At 47.6% G+C, this 25,793-nt stretch overlaps 1 protein-coding gene across 9 annotated transcripts in view; it reads left to right on the top strand.

Annotated features, from left to right (window-relative positions):
- DOCK11 (dedicator of cytokinesis 11) overlaps positions 1-25,793 on the top strand; it is a 121,376-nt gene that overhangs the window by 72,989 nt on the left and 22,594 nt on the right. For all 9 annotated transcript variants that reach the window (XM_030574598.1, XM_030574596.1, XM_030574595.1 and 6 more), the window contains 18 exons: positions 422-497; positions 1,772-1,884; positions 3,517-3,628; positions 4,623-4,689; positions 5,240-5,287; positions 5,931-6,073; positions 6,806-6,921; positions 9,153-9,290; positions 14,096-14,278; positions 15,859-15,972; positions 16,959-17,174; positions 17,265-17,322; positions 19,401-19,507; positions 19,665-19,787; positions 21,687-21,800; positions 22,894-23,040; positions 23,435-23,645; positions 25,432-25,622. In XM_030574598.1, the coding sequence (XP_030430458.1) occupies positions 422-497; positions 1,772-1,884; positions 3,517-3,628; positions 4,623-4,689; positions 5,240-5,287; positions 5,931-6,073; positions 6,806-6,921; positions 9,153-9,290; positions 14,096-14,278; positions 15,859-15,972; positions 16,959-17,174; positions 17,265-17,322; positions 19,401-19,507; positions 19,665-19,787; positions 21,687-21,800; positions 22,894-23,040; positions 23,435-23,645; positions 25,432-25,622 (2,277 nt within the window). The remainder of the gene's footprint in view (positions 1-421; positions 498-1,771; positions 1,885-3,516; positions 3,629-4,622; positions 4,690-5,239; positions 5,288-5,930; positions 6,074-6,805; positions 6,922-9,152; positions 9,291-14,095; positions 14,279-15,858; positions 15,973-16,958; positions 17,175-17,264; positions 17,323-19,400; positions 19,508-19,664; positions 19,788-21,686; positions 21,801-22,893; positions 23,041-23,434; positions 23,646-25,431; positions 25,623-25,793) is intronic.

The following is a 25,793-nucleotide window of genomic DNA, read 5'->3' as shown; positions in this document are numbered from 1 at the left end:
AACCCAGGTCCCACTCTCACACAAATGTGGATTTACAATGGGAGTTGCATATTTATATCTGAGCTTGGCCCCGAAGTGAGCTCAGCCTTGCAAATTGTCCCTGCCCATTTATTCAGGGCAAGTAAATTTTTTAGACTGACAAGTAAAATATCAAATTTTTAGAGCTGGTCAACATTTCAACAGAAATCTTGGGGAGAAAAAAATTTAACAAAACATTTGTAAAAATGCTTCACTATTCCTTGAACAACTCTGCTAGTGTATTCATCCTCATCCTGGCAGAAGTGAGTGAGGAGATTTTTTTTTTTCTTTTTAGTCATACTAAATATTTTTCATCCCAAATTTGCAACGCTGATCTAGGTGGTAGTTGCTGTTATAGTCTGACATTGCTTTTCCGTCACATGTATCTCCTGTTGTTTTGCAGGCATCGAGAGATGAGTTTTTATGTAATTTTACATCCCCTTCAAACAGATCAAGTCTGATTGTGGAGAAAGATACAGGTAAATGAGTTATTTAAAGTGTAATTAAAGTATCACTAGTACAAACTAAAAACAGCTGGTAGAACCAAACAGCACTTTCCTTGTATTATTCCAAATGCATAGCAAGAGAAGGAAGGAGACAGGAGAACAATACACCAAATGTGGGCTGTCCTCTTAATCTTCAATGGGCCAGAGTTTTAAGTGATTAAAAATGGCAGAAGTCTGCTCCCTTCCTTGCCCAGCACAATAGTACGCCCACCCTTTGTGAGGGAATTTGTGTCCTTAAGGTTACAAGGGCTAGATTCGGCCATGCTTTGACTGAGTAGCTCTGTTGAAATCAGTAGCCAGGATAGTCGGAGATGTGAGTGCAGCTCCTGGACGCATACCCACCCTAAATTCAGTCTAGTCAGCACAGCTAAAAGCAGCAGTGAAGAGGTGGCAACACGGGCTTCAGCACAGGCAGACAATGTGTGTGTTTCTATGCTTAGGGTCCCAGCGGGTTTGTACAGCCCTCCCTGAAGGCCTGAAGTATTGCCAAGGCTTCACATGCCCTTTTCAGCTGTTCTAGTGAGATTAGCGCCAGGGCAGGTCTGCCTTTCGGGGCTGGGATCGCCTCTCGAGTTGCAATGTAGACCTAACCACAGTGGCCTAAGCATCAGCATCGGAACCAATGAGATTACTCATTCCAAAGGGTGATTATTGCTAAGTGGAAACTTTCCTTAAATGTTTATAAAGGACTTTGCTCTTGGGGGAAGCCCCGAGACGTATTCGAAGAATAGATTTCCCTCATTACGCTCAGGAGATAGGTGGCCTGCCAAACTCTGCTGTCCTCCTTCCCCAGGTCAGTTCAGTGGGAGCTGAGAAAGGCTGGCGGAACTAATCCATTGTTAATATTCAACAGTTATCAAATCAATTGTCAAAAGGCAGAACCTGACACCCTTACTCACACTGAAATCAATGGGACTACCAGTGGAATAATGTGTTACTCAGTGCGAGTAAGTGGAACAAAATCTGGGCCAGAACATAGAATCATAGAATATTAGGCTTGGAAGAGACCTCATTATTGAACTACTATTCTGTTAAACAACCTCTTAAAGTTTTGTACGTCTTTGTCTAAACTCTGCATGTTCCTATCAGTTCTTTCTGGATTGATCGTTGCTCCAGCAGTACTTGTACGCTTGCCATTTGTTCTCTGCAAGTCATGTACCCATCTCTTCAGGCATCTTTCATGAAGCCCCTTCCCAGTGGTATGTAGTCACTAACTGTGCCTTCGTGGGTTTGTTCTTTTTCCTTAGGCTGTGGTACAGCACTTCCGAACGGCCACAGTATGAAAAGAGAGGACTCGAAAGGATCTCTGAGTTCAGAAGGGGCAACGGGTTCTCCTGATCAGTACAACACCGGGGAAAATGTAATGCATGTGGGATGGCAGAAGCAATGGCACATTTGGGCTGTTCAAAAAAAAAAAATCACCATGTTGATCATTTTCTTGCAAACCAGTTTTAAAGCAAACAGAAAATTATAGTTGTGTTTTATAGAGGTCAGACTAGATAATCTAATTATGCCTTAATCTATTGATCTAAAACACTATGAATGATTTATAGAAGGTCAAAGTCAGAATTCATAGAGAATATTTCTACTCCTGTATGCAGATGTGCTATGACTGACACATACGCACACAGATCCCCATTGATTTCCATGGGTCACTGCATGTTTGACCAAGGCCTGGTGAGTTCTCTAGGTGGACTGAAAGCAGAGCACCATGGTTTTTATCTGCCAGTGCTCGTCACTTTCAAGGGAGAAGACACGGAGAGGACACAGCTGTAGGAAAAGCAGCTCTGTTTGAAAAGCTTCACAGGAAATAACGTTGGTCAAATGACCCAGGGAAGAATCTGGCCCCAAATTTTAAGAATGCAAGTTCCCTGCCTGAGCCCAAGTTGCGTGCACAGAGACTGGGGATTTGCCCCGGCTTTCCTGTGACCAGCAGGCATTTGCACATGTAACTGGGGCAGATGCAGAATTGCTGCATGCTCTTTTAAAAACGTTGGCCTCTGTGACTAAAAAGCTCTCAGAGCTGCCACTGGTTCTGCCAGTGCATCCTCAGAAGGGAGTCTGCAGAGCTTCTCGGTGGGAGAGGCGGGGCCTGGTGAAGGTCCAGTATCCCCACCAAGAGCCCTGAAGTCCCAGTTCTGCCAAGTGCTTGAGCATTGAAGCATTCCTATTCAGCCAAGTGTTACGCATGTGCATAAGTCCCATTGGAGAGAACATCCAACTCTGCTTTGCAGCAAGTAGGGTTGGTTTTAGCACAATTCTTGTCAAGGGACCCTGGTTAGCTGGGAGTCCTCCTCCAAGTAGTAGAAGGTTTGTTTTTCAGAGTACCCAAAAAATAGTTCTCTGTTAATAGACATGATGTACCAGGGCTCAGTTTTACAGCAACAGAGGTGCAGGTCTTTAGAGCTGCATGGTGTAGTATGTGCACTGTTCTCCGATGCCATCTGTGCGCCTCCTGTCTTCCAGCATTGAGTGGCATGTGGATTTAATAAGTAGAATTTGGCACATACAAACAGCGCAATGCTCATTCTGTGTGTGCAGTGACTCATGCCCCTGGCCTGTTCGAGATAAATCAGAAACTAAAAATGTCTGTCTATTCTGTATGACCCTGGGGCCCAGCTAAAAAAAACAAACCAAAAAAACCCTGTCTGGGGCTTTAGCCAGAACTGACCAGCCCAGGGAGCCAAGAGGGTGCGTGCGGTTTCATTCTGCTTGCTCCATGGTGGAGATCATTTATTCCACATTCCCCTTCTGTGAGCCGAGACCCTGGCAAGTGCCAGCTCCTGCTTGATCTCACAGTGGCTTGGGTGACATGGGAACATCCCGCCCCAACACGCAGATTTCAGCCACCAGCATATTTCACCTAAGCCACCAATTAGCCATCAGGTGGAAGCAGCCTCGGATTGGGGGCAACCTAGGCTCCATTCAAAGGAGGGACCTGGCTCTCTGTGCTTCAGGATGGTTTTCTAACACGTATCTTTGTGGTGGTTAGAGCCGGAGAAGTTCCACGAGGAGTAACGTGTCCCATCACAGTAGGCTGGACCAGTATGAGATCAGGAGTCTCCTAATGTGCTACCTCTACGTCATTAAAATGGTCTCTGAAGGTTAGTGATGCTCACTGTACTGTGTGCTTAGGGAGATGGGTCTGGTCCCCACCACAGCCCCTGTATGCCGTGGTGTGTAGCAGCCGTAAAGGCGAGGAGATCTCCCCCAGGACAGGAATAATGCGGGGCCACCAGAAGCAGCGATACACTTCCTCACCTGACAGGCCCTAGTGTGAGGGGCAAGAGGGGGCATCCCCAGTGCTGCAAGGACCATGGAGAGACTTCTGGGAGTTAGACGCCCTCTTGTTCCCCACCCCAGGCTGTGCCAGTCAGACACCAGCATGGGCCCAGGGTCTGGTAAAGCACCATTGCTCAGGTGGTCTCTATACCATATATTGCAGCAGGGTGTGTTGGGGCATCACAGAAGTGGGGGTGCCGGTTGTGTGCCCTTGGTTTTCATTGTGTTACCAGAAATGTACAGTAAGTGAACTCATTTCTGGGGGGAAGGCTGCACCTCCCCTCGCTAAGCCCAGCCGTCTCCCACAGTCAGCTGGGGCTGCCAAGGCCTAAGACTGGAATCAAGGGCTGCGAACTCCGGCCCTTCCCACACTGTTGAGTTGAGGGGGAGCGAAGGGATCCCAGCTGGAGCCTGGTTAGGTAGAGGAGCTCCCATCACAGGAAAGAGGGCGAGCCCACAGGTACCACATCCATCACTAGGGGTCAGGCGGATCCCAGCCTTGCTCAGCTATGTCTTATTTCATCATTTTCAAAAATGTGTTAGTGGGAAAGGGGAGCGTCTGCTTAGGGGCTGTTCCCCTCCATGGCTGGAAACACCTCCACTGGAGCTCCCTGCACCATTTCATTGGATGAGCAGGCTTGGCAAAGGCCTCCAGGGAGGTGAAGAATCAAATGGCCAGTATGAAAAGACACATGCTTGTGTGGCTGCAAAGAGAGATTTCCACGGGCCAGTGGTCACAGGATGATTTAGCCTGCAAAGACCCTCTGTGACGGTCTTAAATGTTATATATTCTTAGTGGGTTTGTTTCATTTTCAGATACACTTCTCACCTATTGGAACAAAATATCCCCCCCTGAGCTGATAAATGTCCTCGTACTTCTGGAGTAAGTATCAGGAGACTGTATCTATGCTTCGAATTGCACATGAGACGTTTGTTATGTAACATACGTAGGTAAAATGAAACCATCCCTCCATGGACTGTACACGGTACATGCTGCTCCGTTCCACACAAGATGCAGCCTACTAGGAGGTAGAAAAGTAGTTTGTATAATATTGCTTCACATGAGGAATGATCTAGGGTCAGCCATTGCAGACTGTAGGGTAACAGCCCCAGAGGAGCAGTATTAGATACCTGAGGCCGGGCTGGCAAGCTGACAGTGATTGGCACTGATTCTGTGCAAAGAGCGTTCCATTGCATAACAGGAGAAGGTGATCACATCAAAGGCTCTGGAAATACCAGCGCAGTCTCACTTTCTAATGCGTCTGGCAGCACAGGTGGGGGAGTAGATAGGAGTGTGTTTGGGGGGGCTGAGGGCCTACACGCTGAGCACAGAGTTAAAATACAGACACCCAAACCCACACACCCAGACGTGTACTGGTTAAAGTCAAACAGCTCAGTCTCCTTCCTGACATTTACAATGTTTTTCTTTCTAGAGTCTGTTTGTTCCACTTCAGATACACGGGGAAGAGAAATATAGCCAGGTATTGTACTCCTTTTGCTAGCGGTTTCTTCCTGCACGCCACCTGCCCGATGGAGACTACATGAGAATGAACAGGGGAGCACTCGGATCCAGTGCGGGGAGAGGGAGCTGTTGGGGAGCCCTGCTCACCCCAGCCAGGGAGAGGAAGTGGGGAGTTCCCTTCTGGTTTTAACAGAGGAGGGAAGCTACACTTCTCTCAGTTCTCTCTCTTTTCCTCCGGCTCAGCAGAGGGCAACTTCCTAGCCCTTTCTCTGACCCAGCCAGCCCTTCACTGAGATATATTTGTATAGCTTTCTGCTAGCGTGAAGCCGCAAGTGGTGGGTCTCAGTTCACAAGTCTGGCTCGGGGCCTGATTCTCAGAGGTGCTGCAGAGCAGCCCCTTCGTTGCTGGCTATGCTAGAGTTTAAGGGACAGACCTGCCGCTGGGACTAATTGGCATAGTGCTCCGTTGGGCCAGCCAGGGACAGGCTGTCCTTGCGTTTTTTTGTTGCCTGCTCCAGGTACCGCATTAAGCCCTGCTTGGTATTGGCATGAGCTTGACAAGCAGTTTGGACTTGGGTCTCCCTGCTTCACGCTCCAGTGGTAATGATGCCAGCCCAGTGCCACAGGCCCATCCTAGTCTGCATCTTGGGTTCTCCTTTCAGGGTTCACGATGCCTGGCTAACAAAGCATGTCGGAGTTGACAGGAAATCGCAGACAATGCCTGCTCTTCGCAGCAGATCTGGCGTGATGCAGGCCCGGTTGCAGCACTTGAGCAGCTTGGAAAGTTCATTTACGCTCAATCACAGTATGTACAGAGACGGGGCTGGTAACGTCATTTTATCGATGACTGTGTGTTGCCACTTGTGACGACACTTGTCTTTGGTTGCATCAGGCTGCTCGGCTTTGCATCTTTACACCGGTCCCCTCTCTTCCCTGCAGCCCCTTGAACTGTGGGGCGTGGTGGGGCTTCATGCCAAAGGGTGTGTTAAAAATCACCCCCGTTTCGTCTGTAGATGGAATTTTCCTCTTCCGATCTCACTTCCAGTTCCTGGGTGCCGGTAGGGACAGATGGTGCTCTGGTGTTAGTGAGAGAGCAGAGCAGACAGGAATGCTGCATCCTGCATGGTGTTCGCCCCGTGCAGATTCCCAGCATGAGGCCAATGCCAACGGGGCTTCAGTGGGATTTAAGTGGGGTATAGGCCTTGTATTGGCCCTTCTTCCCATGGGTGAATGTCACCCCTCCCCCATGAGAGAGCCTGCCCCACTTCTGCTCCAGGAATCCAGCTTGGAGAGGGCAGCTGATGGATGAGGATGTCCTGTTGCATCTGATTTGGGGGCCAAGGGAAGTGGCAAGAGGCCACTCACAAGCTTCCCTCTGTGTGGTGATGCTGCTGCCCTTGTCTGCCGTGGGTAAGGAGAGTATCTGTTGCACTGAGGTCTCAGGAGAGCTGGAGTTATAACCCCGTGTATGCCCAAGCGCCACACTTGCACATTGTTCTGGAGGATTCCATCACTTTTCTTTACTTCCTGCTCCCAGATGCTGGCACCTCCGAAGCAGACATTGTGCACCAGGCCTTACTGGAAGGCAATACAGCCACAGAAGTTTCCTTAACGGTCCTGGATACCATTTCTTTCTTCACCCAGTGTTTCAGGGTGAGCATTGAAATCACCATTGTCCTTTGGTATATTGCAGACCCCCAAAACAGTGTCGCTTTGCAAACCCTGCGTTAGACTGAATGCTCTCCCGTGTTCATGTGCTTTTCCTTTGTGCTCACTGTCATAAAGATGTACCACACGGAAGTATAGTGCAAAAAAAGAAAACCCGAGCTGACTCTTAGGCATTTATACTTTTATTGACAGAGTTAGTTCAATAAAATAAGTAAGTGTATCCTGCTAGTAGGCATGTTTAGGAATTCAAACAAATAGTAAAAGCCAAAAACTCACAGATTGCCCGTGCTTTGTGTAGTTAGTCAAATGAGAGCACCTACTTCTCTGGGGCCAGATCCCAGCCTGTGTAAAAAATACTACACAACTGTAACAGGGTGTCTGTGATATAAGCTTGTTATGTTTTTAAGAGCTGCGTTGAGAGAGGTAACAGATAAGTGGCTCAGCTTTTGAAGTTACTTCTGCAAATGTGGTAATATCGTTTGACTTTTTATCTAGTGTAGAAAATAAAATCTCTGACCAAATAATATAGCTCTGGGGTGACTTCCCATTTTTCTACCATCGTTTGTCTGTATTTATTTACCCAAGTCACTGTAGAACTATTATTTGTCTGGCTTAAGAAATGGTATGTTCTGTTGTGCCTGGGTATCCTAGTCACTTACAGTTCTTCTTTGAGTGCTTGCTCATGTCAATTCCATTCTAGGTGTGCACGCGCCCATGTGCGCTGCCACTGAAGATTTTTGCCATAGTGGTATCTGTAGGGTCAGCGGTGGCGCCCTCTTGAATGCTGCGCTCAGGTGTTGGTATATTAGGCGCCACCGACCCTACACCCTCTCGATTCCTTCTTACTGCCCGTGGTGGTTAGTCAGAGCACCTTTCCCTTGTCTAGCAAGGGTTAGCAGGTCTTCTACTTCAGTGACCTGTGTCCAAATGATCTTGTTGGGTAGCAGAAAGCTCTCCACCAGAGTGACCTACCTGGCCAAGTGGGAAGAAGTTCACATGCTGGACCTTGGACCAGGGTATCCGGGCCTCGCTGCAGGTGATCCTGGATTATCTTCTGCACCTCAAGCTCTGGGGGTTGTCCCTGCCTTCAGTCAAAGTCCACTTAGCAGCTATTTTGGCTTTCCACCCTCTGCTCTAGGGCAGGTCAGTCTTCGCTCATGACATGATGGTTTTTGAAAGGTCTGGAGAGTCTCTACCTGCATGTCAGAGATCTCGTCCCTTCCCTTGGACCTCAACCTTGTGCTGTCATGGCTCACAGGTCCCCCCCTTCAAACCTCTGGCTTCCTGCTCTCTTCTTCTTCTCTCCTGGAAGGTTTTGTTCCTGGTTGCGATAACGTCTTCCCGCAGGGCCTCTGAGATCAGAGTGCTTACTTCTGAGCCACCCAATATGGTGCTCTACCATATTGGGTGGCCACATCCAGCATTTCTGCCCAAGGTAGTTTCACAGTTTCATACCAGCCAGGACATATTCTTACCTGCCATCTTTCTGAAGCCTCATAAATTGGAAGAGGAGTGCAAGTTGCGTGCCATGAACGTCAGGAGGGCACTTTGCCTTCTACATCGACAATACTAAGCTATTTCACAAGTCAACGTTGTTCATTGTGGTGGCAGACAGGATGAAAGGCACTTGGCCCAGGTGCTGATTCAGGATATCTGCGTGGCCGCTGCCTGGTTGTCCATCCACACCTTTACATCTTATTACATGCTTACCCAGCAAGCTTGAGAGGATGCTGGCTTTGGCAGAGCTGTGCTGCAAGCTGCAAGACCGTGAACTCCGAGCCCACCTCCGTAGAAACTGCTTATGAGTCACCTAGAATGGAATTGACATGAGCAAGCACTTGAAGAAGAAAAAACAGTTACCTAACTTCTGTAACTGTTGTTCTTCGAGATGTGTTGCTCATGTCCATTCCATTACCCGCCCTCCTGCCCCTCTGTTGGAGTTTCCAGCAAGAAGGAACTGAGAGGATGTAAGGCTGGTGGTGTCTGATATACCAACAGATGAGCACAGCACTCCAGAGGGCGCAACGGCCTACCCTACGGATACCACTAAGGCAAAAATCTCTGACGGCCGCGCATGTGGGTGTGCACACACCTAGAATGGAATGGATATGAGCAACACATCTCGAGGAATAACCATTACGAAAGGTAGGGAACTGGTTTTTTGAGGCACACATGCTGGGTATTTCTGCAGAATGAATTCTCTCCTTGCTTTCTAGAACCAACTCTTAAACAATGACGGCCATAATCCACTCATGAAAAAGGTTTTTGATATTCATCTTGCCTTTCTCAAAAACGGGCAGTCAGAAGCAACTCTGAAACATGTCTTCGCTTCCCTGAGAGCTTTCATTAGCAAGGTAGGTGCAGAGGTGATGCCTGAGGCGGTCCTGTGCCCCCAAACCTTTAAACTGTGCTCCTGCCCCTACTCACAGTTACAAGATATCTCAGGGTAGGTGGGACAGCTTTAAAGGTTCCGGTTAGAATTTGTACAGGCGTGTGGGGGACGGATGGACGGACAGCCCTACCCTAACTTTCACTGCCGGCCTGCGCTACTTGGAGGTAATGGATCAGCAGGGCCAGACGAAGTTGTCTAACTTTAAGGAGCAGTCAGCAATGTACTGACACTCATCACGGCTGGGTAAAGTACCAGGGGACATCATCAGGCGCTGAAGAGGCTGTCTTGACTCTGACTGTGCACAAGTGTGACTCTGAAGTCAGTCCATTGACCGCCCAGGTTTTCCCTGGATCCTGTAAGAGCTCAGTATGAGTCCCACCAAAATGTTGCTCTTCCTTGAAGCATTTGTGCCAACAGGCAGCGTTAAAACGAATTAGCCACTGGGGTGGGACCTGCTGCATCTATGGGAGGTAGCAACGCGCTCACTTTCTCCAGCAGTTTTTTCAGCATTCCAATAGTTCCGTTTTGCCCAAGGTTGTGTTTGAACACAGCAACTTCCTCCCTTCCCAGCCAATTGTTATGCAGTTCAAATGAACAGGCAAATCCACACCTGCCCTGCTGGATCTCCTATGAAATTCCAAGACCCTGAGCTCCCGGAGACGTACCCCGGAGCGAAGGCCTTATGCCCATGGGTTCCAGAGCAAAGTGAAAACTACGCTGGGCCAAGTTTCCTGCTGGTGTCCATGAGGGCAACTCCTTGACTTCAGTGGAGTCTTGACCATCTACAGCTGCCCTGAATTTGGCTAATATATTTTCAAAGACTTGCAATATTATTTTAGTGAAGTTTTCTCATTTCCCCTGCGATATGTTGCTTCTGTAAAATGAGATACAGACCCAGTAGATAGTATCTGCAAAGAAGTGTTTTCTCTGCTAGCTGTAACTGCACGGGTTCCAAGCATCCTTGTCCTACCTGTTAGACTTAATTTAAAGGTCATTTCTAACTGCAGAGTGACTCTAAAGTGGCCAGGGCAATTGTCTCTAAAAGGCAGGTACAAGGTTGGCTTTTCTGTTTGCAAACTTGTTATGGGATCTGAAAGTCCCAGCATGCTGATTTTGGTTTGCACACCATCACCAGTAACTGTGTTCCCACTACGGTGTATTCTGGTTGTAGCTCTGATGCAACTTGTATGCGTATGTTATCTCCTACTTTAACACACCTCCTTTAGCGCAGAGATAATGGTAATGAAGCAGGAAAGAGCCTCCTGTCATGGTGAGTTTTTAAAGGTAGTAGTTAGGGAAAAAATCTTTTTAATTCCCCCACACACACTACATACATTTTATCACTTGTTGTCTCAAAAGTCTTCCCTTCTATACTAAACTCAAATTGGCAACACAACCGGGAAGAGACATAGAACAGAACTGGCACAAGAAAACTGAGTTCACACTGTGCTTAGTTGTTTAAAAAAAAAAGAGGAAGAAAAAGCTGTTTCTTTCGTTAGTGGAAACTCAATAAAAATCAATTATTCATAATTATTTATGCTCTTGGTTGCTGCCAGCCCCAAGTTGCTGGGGAGAATGCTGACATAAAACACACATCTCCTATTCGGGAGTTGTCCCAGAATGAAGGATTATGAAGGAAATATGTATTTTAAGGGGCTAATTCACTTGATCCACATCAGGCTTGATACTCTACTATGTCCCAGCGGAGGTGAGAGTGGGGATAAGGGGAGCTGGTTTCAAATCCCTAATCTTTGTCCACTGGCCTTGCTGCAACTTGAAGCTGCAGGGGAGCAGCTTTAACTTTTGTCACTGGCAAAGGTCCCTGAGAACTTCCTGCCAGTGGAGTCAGGAGTAGCAGAGCCCTGCTCCACCATGCCCAAGCTCTGTCTCACCCCTCTGGCCTGGCATGCTTCCTCCCTCTCCTTATGCCAGGTGGGGCCTGGCACAGGAGGCTTTTCCCACTGCACACGGGAAATTCTCTGGCTTCTTTAAGGGCACCTTGGGCTACTGGTCTATTCAGACCCAGCATGGAAATACTTTCTCCATGGATGTTGCTCAGATGTCCCTTTGGTCCCTCTGTGGGGCATCAGGGATGCCGTGGGCTGTGTGCTGCAAGGCAGAACCCCACTGGACCCAAAGCATGCTGAGCTGGGGGCCCCTCAGCACTTCTTCAGCACTTCCAGATACGAGGATCTAGATGACCCTCTGCCAACGGGCACTCAGAACTCATTGGGGCGGCACCTCTGAAGTCAGTGGATCTAGGACAATTTACACCCACTGAGGATCTGCCCCATAGGTGGGAACAGCCAAGTTCCCCCCCTTTTGGGGAGAATGGCTTCTCTTTGTCTGGCTAAGAGCTGCCTTCCCACAGCTGACACATTCAGGGAGTGGCTGAGGAGTATTATAGACATGGAAAAGAATCTGTGAACTTTCTGTGGCAGCCAAAGACTACACATTCCTGCAAGTCTCAAGGTTGTGTGTGGAATCGGACCAGAAACAATACCTAATATAAATACATCACCCACGAATCCTCTCGGCCAACTGTTGACTAAACTTGATCATAGGGGAGCTGCTTAGTAGAAATGCTTGAACTGTGGTTGATCTCCTGCTTTTGCTAGTGGAAGAGGGCAATGCTACAGTAAGCAGCGGTTAATCTTTAATCTTTAATCCGATGAAGTGGGTTTTAGACCACGAAAGCTTATGCTCAGATAAATTTGTTAGTCTGTAAGGTGCCACAAGGACTCCCAATCTTTAATCAGTCATTTCTTGTGTACACACTTTGTTAGCTCCTTATTATTACACTGGTGTTTGTTTTCTTTTTCCGAATTTTTTTCCTTAAAATGTTGATTTTGGCCAAAGACAATGAACGTAAGGCTTATCTGCTGTCTCACTCACTATAAGCTGCTAGAATTACTATTTGTATTGCCAACTCAACTAAGAGACCTGCCCTGGGCATAGGAGATCAGAGCTCCCCTACCAATGGTTCAGTCTGTCCCTAGCATGATCTTTCGGCTGTTGACTCTTCTTTGACAAATAATACCGTGATGCAGTCACAGTCCCTGGTGGTGCTGAGATTACCATTTACTTAATCAAATTAAAAAATAAACCAAACAGCCTCCTGTAGGCTGAGCAAGTTGCTCAGAAATCATGTGGTGGCAGGAAGCCGAGAGCTCCACAGTGGCATCCCCACAGTTCATTTCCTTATAGACATATTTAAAATGTCTGCCCAATATTCTGGCCACTGAATACAACCTTTAACGACGCTCACAAGTCCCCATCCCCTCAGCAAATTACTCCGCTCGGATCCACCCGCGCACCGCAGGGTGCCCCCTCCTCCTCCGCTAGGAAGAGCTAGAGAAGAGACGACGCTGTGGCATTCCCCTGAATTGGGGTGAGATGGGGCATTTGGCTCGCTATGCTTAGCTGAAGTGGCCGAGGCCTCAGGTGGTGGTGGGTCAGCTGCTGAAAATGCTCATGCCGATGGCAACTCAGGGTGCATCTACATAACAGCCGGGCAGGTGCGACACAACACAGGTAGATGGACACGCACTAGCTTGGTAGAAGTAGCACTGTGGCTGTCGTGGCAGGGGTGGTGGGTCAGGCTATCCACCCGAGTACAGCCTGGCCTGACTCTTGGGGAGTGGACTCAGATGGTTAGCCCGGGCTGCTGCAGCTGCCCTGGGAATCGCACTGCCCAGCTGCTGCATAGACGCACCCTCGCTGGGCGAGACTCCTGACACCTTGTCACCTAGTACTGCAGCGTTTAACATCTCTGTGGTGTCTGGGGGAACGACGCCCCCGAGAACACGGCTACGCTTGTGAAAACCATCCAGCCCCGAGTCTCGGAGCCCGGGCTGTGGGGCTAAGAATTTCAGAGTAGACATTTGGGCTCAGGCTGGAGCCCAGGCTCTGGGAGCCTCCGTTCTCATGGGGTCGCCAGGCCGAGCCTGAACATCTACACTGCAAGTTTTAGCCCTGCAGCCTGAGCCCAAGTCAGCTGACCCAGGCCAGCTGCGGCTGTGAGGCTGGTTTTTTACTGCAGGGCAGGCATACTCTGAGCACTTGTGTGTGTTCCAGGCCCACGGACAAATCCTGCCCACTCTTCAGTGACTATGTAGCCCTCACCATTTCTACGAGGAAGGTCCTTGTGCCACCCCTGAGCTCGCCACGTCGCTGAAGCTTCCCTGCTGAGGCTTCCTTGTGGCAGGCTGGAAGGTAGCATGCATCCCCCTTCCCCCTGTCCTCTTTCTAGGTCATTCCCTGCTCTGACTCCTGCTCCCACCATCAGGCCCACTGAGTTGGAGGAAGAAGCAGATTGCAACTCCAGGCAGCCAGCAGTGAAGGCTTCAGCCGCAATTCACTCTTATTTAGAGATTTGCTTGGATTACAGATTTCCTAGCTGCGGCTCCAATATACTTCCTCCTCCTCAGGATAATAGTCTGTGTTTGTTTTAACCCTCATCCTTCCCTGGCCTACGGCCTCCTTTGTCTGCTAGCTCCATTTAGGGGGATCTGATGGAGATTTCAAGCTGCCTAGGACAGGATATGTCTCATTGGTGTGTCTTCAGAGTTACACACACAGTTCGGTCATTCTATAAACATTCAGCAATTAAAAATAAGAAATTCATTCCCATGTGTATTTATAGGAGCCAAACACCAATCTAGGCCCGTTTGCATTCAGACATGAAGACAAAGTATTGCCCTGCTTGCGCGCGCGCGCGTGTGTGTGTGTGTGTGTGTTTTTAACATTGGCACACTTCTTGTTAAGTTTCCCTCAGCATTTTTCAAAGGAAGGGTGACCATGTGTGCAGCCTTGTGCTATGAGGTCCTGAAATGCTGCACCTCGAAGCTAGCCTCCACCAGGAATGAAGCTTCAGCACTCCTGTATCTTTTGATGAGGAACAACTTTGAGTTCACTAAAAGGAAAACCTTTCTGAGAACACACCTGCAGGTCAGTGAAAGATGAACTGCCACACAGTGGTGCACCTCAGTGCTTAATCTCCAGGTCTGAGTCCAGCAAAGACAGAGAATGTGTCCCGCGTGACTCTGATCTTCAGCATGAGAGATTAAAATATTAACTCTAGGACCTAGCTGTCATCCAGCGCGTGTCATCAGCAGATCTCAAAGCACTTTACAAAGGAGGTCAGTGTTGTCCCTCCCCATTTTATTGCTGGGGAACGTGAGGCACCAAGCAGGGCAGTGATTGCCCATGGTCACTCAAAAGGCAGGGCCAGGAATAGAATCCAGAACTCCTGGGTATCATGGGGATTTATCAACCTCAGCCTGTCCTATTCATCAGGGAGTCTGAGAAGCAGTTTGACTTTTTTTTAAAAGGCTAAATCTTGCAGTCCTTATCTGGTCAGAAATCCTATTGATTCCAGTGATTTCCCTGGGAGTTTGGTCTAAATCGTGATTTCAGAATTTGGCCCAGGGTCCTTATGGATGAGATTATTGATTTTCAGAATATGCTTGCAAGGCTCGCCTCTTTGCCAAGAGACCAGTGAAGAAAACTGGGGTGATTGTCCATACTCAGGTGGGAAAAGTCCTGCCTGTTGGATTGGGGGAGGAATTCTTCTGGGGGGTTGTTTCTGGCTTGTGTTGTATTGTTGTTTTCAGTCATGATAAAAACAGCCAGAGTAGCAGATGGGCTGCGAGCTGTGATAAATCACAAAGGAGAGAAATATAACATAGCATCTAATAATTCCTGCCCAGGATTTGTAGTCTGCTTGTTCTAGTCCTAGTCCTAAAATGCACTGTTCTGACAGCGGGACTATGTCCTGTGGTTTAATAATCATCAGATTTTGAAGAGTAAACAAGAAAATGAGACCCATTATGAATAAGGCTACGATGTAATCATGGGTATTTTTAATTAAAGTCATGGACAAGTCACGGGCAAGAAACAAAGAATCACTTATTCCACAAATACCCCTGACTGAATCTTGGAGGGTGAGGGGGAGCCCTGGTGGCACCAGCTGCGGGAAGGCAGCACCAGCTGCCAGGGGGACCTGCTGCCACTCAGGCCACTGCCGGGTGGGGGAAAGCCACAGGGTGTCAGCTGCTGCTCCGGCCGCCCCAGGACCACTGCCAGGAGCCATCGAGCTGCGGCTGCTCCGGCCACCCCAGCACCACTCCCAGGAGCCACCGAACTCCGGCTGCTCCAGCTGCCCCTGGACCTCTGCCAGGAGCCACCAAGCTGTGGCTGCTCCCGCCGCCCCCAGGACGACTGTTCAGGTGGTCCCCTGGGCCATCCACATTGGCTGCTGCTCACACAGTCCCCGGGACCAGCTGCCCAGAGCAGCAGCCGGTGCAGCTGATCCCAGGCCTCTCCAGCAGTAGCTGGTGTGGCCCCCTCCAGGGCAGCTGCTTGGGCAGCCCCGGGGTCAGCCACGCTGGCCGCTGCAGAAGTCACAGCGGTCGCAGACGTGGATTAATTGCATTCATTCTGTTTGAAAGAGTTTTGACCCACAAATGTCTTTTTATACAATTGTGACAACAAAGCACATGGATGAGAACCTGTCCCTTTTCCAACAGATAATAATTGCAGTGAGCCAGTTAATAGCAGATGTGGCACTAAATGGAGGATCGAGGTTCCAGGAGTCACTGTTCATTATTAATAACTTTGCAAACAGTGACAGGCCCATGAAGGTAAGTTTGATGTATTAAAACAAACACAAAGTTTGCACTACCACCACCAAGTACATGGTCTGGGAAATGTACACAGAGATCGTATTTAAAGATTGAATGTTATGTATTTTTACTACTTACTCCTGTAACCCTCTGCCGGTGAGTGGGAGGATCCCTTCCCGCAAGCCCCCTCCCCTGAGCGACATGGCTGGGGCCGGGGTGAGGAAAGTGGAGCGGACTGCTACTGGCCCCCTGCTAATCCCCAGGGCCACTCTGGGCCTGTGGGGCCCCCAAAAGTGGCCCCCCACAGCTCCTGCCACCCAGGCCCTGGGGGAGGGAGATCTGGGGCCCCACACAGCCCCCCTGCAGGGGGGCTGCGTAGGGCACCCAAATGGCTAGGGGTGGCCCTGCATGTGGACCTTTAAGTAATACGCTTTACAGGGAAGGGAGTATGTCTGTTTATTACTAGTTTTTACTTAGCATTTTTTTCGTACTGTGCACACTTTTAGTACAATACTAAAAGTACAGTACCACACTGGGCAGCGAACAAGTGAGGCAGGCGTTGACTGAAGTGAAAAATACTTCAGGAATGATTGAAGGCCCAATTCTGTAGCCTGTACTCACGTTGAGTAGCACTTACTCACCCACATGCCAATCCAGTAGGGTACATAAGCATAAGTAGTCCCACTGAAGGCCATTTGGCTACTGTTAAAGGGGCAACTCAAGTAAGAGTTGCAAACTTTGACCCTGAACAAGAGGATTTGCAGGCCCAAGGTGAAATGCATTGATTGCGTAACACAATGACACAGTATAGGATTAATGTATCAAAAGTCCAGTCAGCATCATCTCCTATATCTTGCATGTGAAAATTGCTACATGCAGTGTACATAGTAATTAAATCCATTGCACGCTGAGTGACCTGAAGGGTTGACATCTGTCTTTCTGTGACAAAACCTCGAACATCTTTATTTCTGCGTTTGCTTCTAATTAGATTTCTTTTGTGCCAGGCAACTGCTTTCCCCTCAGAAGTCAAGGATTTGACCAAGAGAATCCGTACCGTGCTTATGGCTACTGCTCAAATGAAAGAACACGAAAAGGACCCTGAAATGTTGATCGATTTACAGTACAGCTTAGCCAAGTCCTATGCTAGTACCCCAGAGCTCAGGAAAACATGGCTGGACAGCATGGCAAAGATCCATGTCAAAAATGGAGACTTTTCTGAGGTAATCTGTCAGATTCCACTGAAAACAGGTGGTGTGGAGAGGCAGAGATTCCAACTGACACTCTAACTGCTTCTGTTTTGTATTTTGCAGGCTGCCATGTGTTATGTCCATGTAGCAGCCCTTGTTGCAGAGTTTCTTCATAGAAAAAGTAAGAGTTTACTATTGGAGTGGGGAATGCAGCAGCCTTTTCTTTGTGTCCATCTTTGAGTTTACAGGTCATCAAAATGTTTTCAAGATCAAATTCATTTGATTTGGTAAACAACTGTTTTCAGGTTATACTGGGTTCTTCTAAAATAGTGAACTCTGTGGCATAGGAATTTATACATGTCAATACCAGTCTCGGTATTCGAACACAGGACTGAAATGTCCTAATCAGTGTAAAAACTGGCTCCCTGATATTTTGATCATGCCACAGATGTCATTGCATAGAGGTCAGAGTAGTGGGTTCCTTCACAGTGGGCATACAGGCTAAGTGCAGTGAAAGCGGAATTGTTCTACGCCCTGTACAACTAGATAAAGAGCCAGTGGTGACAGAGGACATTGTGGCGTAGTGCAGAACAGGAAGTGGTGGGCAGACTGGTTGGTTTTAAAATATCACCATTTTGCATGTAAAAAGTTTTTCTTTCGAATAACTCCGTACTCTGACAGTTAATGCACTGCACTCCACCGGTCAGCTCCCTCTGATCTTTTCATTAAAGGCCACCATTGAAACTGTAGCTTGAATATCTCTAACTGCAGTTGATCTGCAAACACTAGGAAGAAGGGAGCAGAGCCCAGGAAACCCTGATTTTCAGCTGTAGTTTGCAAAGGTGATTGATGGCTCCTTGTTGGCATACTGGGGGCCTAAGTCCCACAAGTATATATATTGTGTTCGTTGAAAACATTTCTGGTTACATATACAAAATGTACATGATTGCAAATGGAAGGGTCATAGCATATCTGGATACTCTCCATTCATGTGACTGGAGAGAAAGGGAAACCAAAGCTAGCAGAAAAAGAGGAACAGTTCCAAAGGATGTGTGAGTTAGTATTGCTACTGAACTACATTGCTCATCCATCACATGTGCAGGAAAATGACACTTTTGCCATGCCCAAGGAAGTACTCTCAATTTCAGAATCCAGCCCTGCACCTTCATTACCCTGTGCTGCAGCACACAGCACCACCCATCAGCATGCATATTCAGAACATAAACACACACGCGCCTTCTCTCTTCTCCTGTACAGTGCAGCCCCCATCAAGGGTTCACAGCTGACTCTGTGCAGTAGTTGCTAAGTGAGACACGTGTTCATTGCTTTGTGGTAGAGGAAGCCAAGGCTATTGGTGAAGGAGGGAGTGCTTCTGAGAAGTGGGGCCTTTACCAGATGGAACAGGCTGGCCAGGTCATGGCTGGTGTCCATCAGAAGGAGCAGGCCAGCTGGCTCTGCCATCAGACAGATCCAGGCTGCTGGAATAAGCCACAGTCTCAGAGGACATGCAGGCTGAGTTTGTTGAACAGTGTGGCTGACACAAGGGGCAATATGTGTCCATGCCTCAGTGATTAGTTAATACTCCCCCAAATTCCCTGCAGCTGCAGAGGGGTCAGTTGGAGGCCACACTCTCTAATGTGCTGATTCATCTGTTTTGGTTCTATTCCTCCCTTTATGGTACAAAGGCAGAGCAGCCTTGAGACCTTTCTTGTCCCTCTTACTTTGCAATCGACCCTTTCACTGAAGTGCTTTTGGACGTTATTATTTTTACTGTAATAGCACCTAGAGACCCCAACTGAGATCTGAGCTCAGTTGTGCCAGGTGCAGTACATGCCCAGGCAGTCTGGGCCCAAACGATCTAACAGTCCAAAGAGACAAGACAGACAAAGTGTGGGAGGGGAAAGTGAGGTTCAGAGAGGGCAAGTGACTTCCCAAGGTCACCCAGTTGGTCAGTGACAACACTGGGAATAGAACCCAGGTCTCCTGACACGCATATAAGTGCCCTATTTGCTAGCCCACACTGCCTCCTATGCTGAGGCATGATGGTGCGTATTAACAATGCTAAAATATAAGCCACTGAATAACAGATAACATGAAAGTAAGTTTTTAGCTTTTCATATACAAATGCACCAAGTACAATGGGAATCTGCATGACAAAGATGTAGCATGGGTAACCATAGCACGGTATTCCATACACTGCATTAGACTGTTCGATGATAATTTAATTCTAACGTTTATTTTTCTTTTTGCCTTCCATAGAATTGTTCCCTAATGGATGTTCAGCCTTCAGGAAAATTACGTCCAATATTGATGAAGAGGGAGCCATGAAAGAAGATGCTGGGATGATGGATGTTCACTACAGCGAGGTAGGATTCCAAGGCGCAGAACCTTAGATTGAATGAGAATAATTCTTTAAGAATGAATCACCCACCCTTGTGCTGCTGAACTGTTCTGATGTCTTTCATGGTACCTCTCCCTAAAGTTACTTAGCTATGAACAGCCTCCTTTTTGTGTTTCATACAGGAAGTCCTAGTGGAGCTGTTGGAACAATGCATAGATGGCCTGTGGAAGGCAGAACGTTACGAAACGATTTCAGAGGTTTCCAAACTGATCATTCCAATTTACGAAAAGCGCCGTGAGTTTGAGGTACCTATTTGGACCTTGGCTTTGTGTTAATGAGAATTCCCCAGGCTACTAGTAAAGAAATTCTTAGTTTGTGAGTGATGAGCTGATGTGATGGATGTATTATTTCTTTTGTACACTCTGTATTATTGATGAATATTAAACAAAATAAGTTAAAGCAAGAATCCGGAGGCTTAATAGTTCCCATGAGATGCTGCAGACACAGAGATCTCTTAAATAGGGACCCAATTCAGCAAAGATTATAGCTACCATCCACACCACACATGCCCATAGAAGCCCTTGTTTCTGGGTTCCCTTCGACTTGGGAAGGCTTTGAAGCTTTGAGGATTTTTTAAAACTTGAATAAGTCCCTTCCTTTGACTTGGGGTAATTGACACTAATTGGGACCCAGAGCCACCAAAGCTTCAGCTGCCCCAAGGCAAACATTTCCTCCTCTTCCCAGATGGATACTTGTTTCTCCCGTGATCCTCAAGCTTTCTTCCAAGAGACAATGCAGCCCAATGTGTCCAAATCCACATCAGCAGGACACCATCCTGGAGAAATTAGTTGTGCCCTATACATAAGAACATAAGAACGGCCATACTGGGTCAGACCAAAGGTCCATCTAGCCCAGTATCCTGTCTACCGACAGTGGCCACTAATGCCGGTGCCCCAGAGGGAGTGAACCTGACAGGTAATGATCAAGTGGATCTCTCTCCTGCCATCCATCTCCACCCTCTGACAAACAGAATCTACAATCACCTGCTGCTCTGCCGTAGACCATGGAATTGAGTCACTGAAAGCAGATGAGAAACCAGACATTAAAACTGTACCTCTAGCATGCCTTGACTTGCTTAATGCGCAGTGCTTGCCTATCTTAGTGGTTCACAACGCAAAGTACTGTGCAGGCACATTCCTAAATCCATGTCATTTCTGGCTGCTAACCAGACAGAAGAAACGTGAGCTATGCTCCAGCATGCAGTTGTATATGTTACTTTCCCTCAGAACAGGTTCAATGCACAATCAAATCCGCAGGGAAGGCGTTCTTGAGGACAGGCTTTCAGTGATGCCAGGAGATTTCCATGGGCCACATGCTGTCCTTGGATGATCCCATTGGCCTCACTGAGAGCAATGCCTATATGGCTGAGGGCTGAATTTGGTCCTGTGTGTGAGTCACAGGGGACACTCAGGGACGTCTTTCATTTCCTATGGCTTTAGGAAAGGTGGGGGAATGAAAGAATGTGCTGAGTAGAGTGGGTCAAAAAATGTTTCTCAGGGGATTTCAAAGCTCTATTTCGCAGGCTTTGAAATGGACCCATTTTCTGCTTTTCCTGGAAGATTCCACAGCATTTTGTCACCATTTTCAAATCAGAATTTTTACTGAAATCTTGTTAGCAATAGTTCTCCAGCATTTTTGTTTACTGGAATCTTGGTCTTTGGTAAACAAAAATGTTGGATAAAGATTTTGCATATTATTTCAATAAATATTCTGATTTAAAACATAACAATAAAAATGTTACCACAAGTTTCAGGAAAAACAAAGTTTCAAATACGTCAGCAGTTTTTCACAAAAAGTTCAGTTTTTAGAAAAGGTCAGTTTTCACTGGAAAAACTTTGAGTGAAATATTTCAAGCAGCTCTGCTTTCAAAGGCTCAGTCCTGCAATGTGCTGAGCTCTTAACCTAGCAGAGCATTTAGGCGTGTGCTAAAGTTCAATAGGAGCAGCCCTACTGAAAGGAATGGCGCACTACTCTTGTGCTTAACATTAGGCACATGTTTCAGTCTGGCATTTTCAAAGGAGCTTCTGTGCTAGGCTGAATCAGGGCAAGAGTGCTTAGCACTTTGCAGGATCGGCTCTGACTTCCTGCTCACATAATTCTGCTTGAATAATGTTGAAACACACCTGGCTTTTTCTGCTTTCCAGAAACTTACTCAGTTATACAGAACACTTCATGGTGCTTACACTAAAATATTGGAGGTGATGCACACAAGAAAAAGACTTCTAGGAACCTTTTTCCGAGTGGCCTTTTATGGACAAGTAAGTACATAGATCAGCCTGTCAACTAACCTGCCCCAAGCACCCTGTCTTTGCTCAGCCGCCTCATTCAGGAAGCATTCCCGTTGCATTGACCACTAGCTTCTTTAAGATAGTTCTGTATTTTGCTCACTTGTGCTCTTTTATATAGTAAACTCTTCAGTACAGGGCTTCTGTACCTTGTTAACGTGTTATTACGAAGCTTTATGACACTGGGTTGGATTATCAAAAGCAACTGACTGATTTAAGATACAAGTCTCATTGATTTTTAACGAGACTTTTCCTCTTAGATGCTTTTGAAAATCCTAGCCAGCCTAAATATTACTGTAATGAGTTAACAAAGTTTAAGAAACACTTTGGATTACTCAAGCAATACAGAACCAATAGAGACAGTGGATATTTCCCTTCGCAGAAAATCATTGTGACTTTTCAGAATATTAGCACGGGTGTGTTCAGGGAGAAGGTCTGCTTAAAAACTGGTGGCACAATATGGTCCATTGTTGTTACAGGTTTGACATACTCTGACAGTGGCTGTCTCTGCAGTGCACATAGTCTGATGTCTCTCACTTTGGACTTCTATAAAACCAAAGACAGAATCCCTTTTAATAAAATGTACAAGGAGCAACAACTGGTTTTAATTTTCTATATGCTGGGATCAGGGGTGGCTCTATGTATTTTGCTGCCCCAAGCATGGCAGTCAGGTGGCTTTCGGCGGCGCACCTGTGGGAGGTCCTCTGGTAACATGATTTCGGCGGCATGCTCTTGGCGACCGGCAGGCCGCCTCCCACGGCTTGCTGCCCCAGGCACGTGCTTGGTGCGCTGGTGCCTGAAGCTGCTCCTGGCTGGGATCATTCTAACTACATTTACAGTAATGTGACTAAATGATATTCAGCCTTATTCCCAGTACAGGTTCCAGATTTTCACTTTGAAAGTTTCACCAACTTTTTAGATATTACTACGCAGAGACTGTTTTAACATATAAACTTATCTTATCTGAGAAGCTTTTTAAAAACCATTTAAAAATGAGTTTTAAATTAAATGTTTAATGTCACGAAATCTCTCCATTCACTGCCTACGTCTTTCTGATTAATGCTAGACTTTCTTTGAAGAAGAGGATGGCAAGGAATACATTTACAAGGAGCCCAAGCTGACGGGCCTGTCGGAGATCTCCCTGAGACTTCTTAAACTTTATGGAGAAAAATTCGGAGCAGAGAATGTAAAAATTATCCAGGATTCAAACAAGGTGGAGTTTAAACGGCATGTGGTGTCACTGAATCTAGACAGCCCTGCTAACAAAATGCTTGGAAGAGTGAGCTCTAGGCTGTAGAGTAGAGAGGTTCTGTGTGAAGGCGCTGGGAACTCATTGCATAAGCAACCTGACGCTGTCTGGCAGAGGTCCAAAGGAATTCTTGTGGGTGAAATTCACGTGAGGCAGCAGGGTCAGTCCAAGGCCTGTGTGCCACTTAAGCCCTTGAAATAGCGTGTAAGTGGAATTAAAGTGATGTATAGGATTCATACAGGTCCTCTGCATGGGGTGAATTATACCCATGATGGATAAATACGTGAATATCTAAACTGATCGTTAATGTAGTTTGTGCCTGTTTCCTCTTCTAGTAAATAACTCTCTTCTGTCATAGGTCAGTGTCAAAGATCTTGATCCCAAATATGCTCATATTCAAGTGACTTATGTGAAGCCCTACTTTGAAGACAAAGAGCTCTCTGAAAGAAAGACTGAGTTTGAAAGAAATCACAACATTCGCAGATTTGTGTTTGAATCTCCTTATACCTTATCTGGGAAAAAACATGGTTCTGTGGAAGAGCAGTGCAAAAGACGGACCATTCTAACTAGTGAGTACGACCTTCTAAATATTAGGGAATAGGAATCAGCAAATATTGTTTTAACACACAAATCACAGCTGATTAACCTCCAAACAATGGCAGGAATACCCCTTGTGACTGAGAATCATGCAGAATTGTTCATTTTGGTTTGTTCATTTTATTCCCACATATAGAATGTTTAAAGTGTCAGCTAATTACAGTATTAACCTCTGGATTTCAAATTACTCCTGTGGGAATTCTGCACCACTATGTGGGCACAGAATTCTTGACCCCCACAGATTTCTTTACTTCCCCTCAGAAAAATGACTTTCTGACGGGAAAGCAAAGGAGCATGGGTGTCTCCTTTCAGACTCCCAGAGCAGCCAGTAGAGAGGTAAATCACTGCGGGGGCAGAGGTAGGAGTCCCCTATAATTGAACTCCCACCTCTCCTCAGCCCTACTCTGTGCAGGGCTCAGCTGCTAGTCCAGGCTGGGTCAGACCCACCCATGGAAACCTCCCCTGGCTTCACCCCCCCCCCATTTACTGTCCCTATCACTGCTCAGCTATGGGGGGCAGGGTTCCTGTATGGGGGACTGCTCCCCTGTCCTCCAAACCCTCTTGCATCTGGACACCCCTTATACCCAGTACCCCCACCAAGCCTCACTCCCCACACCTACAACCCCCTGCCCCAGAACCCCCACCCTGCCAAGCCCCAGCCCCCTGCACAAGGCCCTCTCTGCTGAGCCCAACCCCCATGCATCTGGAACCCTGCCGAGTCCCTACCCCCCTGCATCCAGACCCCCAGCCCTGCACTCGGACTCCCCCCACCAAGCCCCACCCCCTGCATCCAGCCTTCCCATTTCTGCACGCCATCCCGCCCCTGCACGCAAACTCCCACCTCAATGAGCCCCACCTCCTGTGCACTTGGACCGCCCCAATGAGCCACCCGCACATGGACCCCCCCCCCCACTCCACTGAGCCCCAAGTGTCTGCTGGATCCTTACCCCACCTAAGCCCCACTCCCCCAGCGCCCACACTCCCCATGCTGAGCCCTAACCAGCTTCACCTGAGACCTCCCTGCAGAGTTCCACTGCCCCTGCATCCAGACCCTCCTCCCCCACTGAGTACCTGTGCATCCAGATCCCCCTGGCACCCCACCCCACTGAGCCACCAGCACCCAGACTGCCCCATAAAGAACCCTCTTACCCCACACCTGGATCCCCCCCCCCAAGCCCCTCCACACTTGGATCCTGCCAGGCTGAGTCTGCCTGCCCACACCTGCTGCACCTGGCACAGAGGGGTGGGTCCCTGAGGTGTTTCTGGGGCAGGCCCAGCCCTGGCGCTGTCAGGATTGGGTGCAGCCTCACCGTCGAGTCCCTGTCCCACCTCTGTGCAGCCAGTGCTCTGTGCTCCCCAATGCCACGCTGGAGCCTCCACATTTATTTAGTGACAAAATTTGCAGAATTTTGCAGAATTTTAAACTATTTTTACATTTTTAATATTCTGTGCAGAATTTTTCATTTTAATTGGAGATGGACTGAGCCTCCATACTGTTTTAGATCTGATTTATTCAACCTCACCACTTCCTGCCCTCTTGTTTGTGATTGTGTCATGCCTAAACTCTGTGGATGAAATCCTGACTCCTCTTGAAACTAAGTGGCAAAACTACTACTGCCTTCAGCACAGCCGGGATTTTACCTTCGCTTTGCGAAATCCTCAGGATAGGGACCTGTCTGTATCTGTTCTGTGAGCCTTTGGGAAGGGGTCTACGGAGATGATTTTCAGACTGTACATTCTGTTTGATATGTTTAATAGCTTCAAACTCGTTTCCGTATGTGAAGAAGAGAATTCCAGTAAATAACGAACAACAGGTTAATCTCAAGCCAATTGATGTTGCTACTGATGAGATAAAAGACAAGACAGCAGAGCTGCAAAAACTCTGCTCTTCCAATGAGGTGGATATGATCCAGCTGCAGCTCAAGTTGCAGGGTTGTGTTTCCGTACAGGTGAGGCCCGTCATTAGCACAACATCTTGAAATCCTTACGCTGGTGACAGAATAGCTTGTTTACTTTCCAGAAATCATTAACTAGCTCATTGGAGCACTGCGGGCCAGATCCTGCCAACAGTACTGACTGTAGTACTTACCACTGTAAGTCAATGGGACTACTCATGGGAG

Source organism: Gopherus evgoodei, chromosome 9, assembly GCF_007399415.2.
Source record: "Gopherus evgoodei ecotype Sinaloan lineage chromosome 9, rGopEvg1_v1.p, whole genome shotgun sequence".
NCBI lineage: Eukaryota > Metazoa > Chordata > Testudines > Testudinidae > Gopherus > Gopherus evgoodei.
This window is presented reverse-complemented; position numbering and strand designations above follow the sequence as displayed.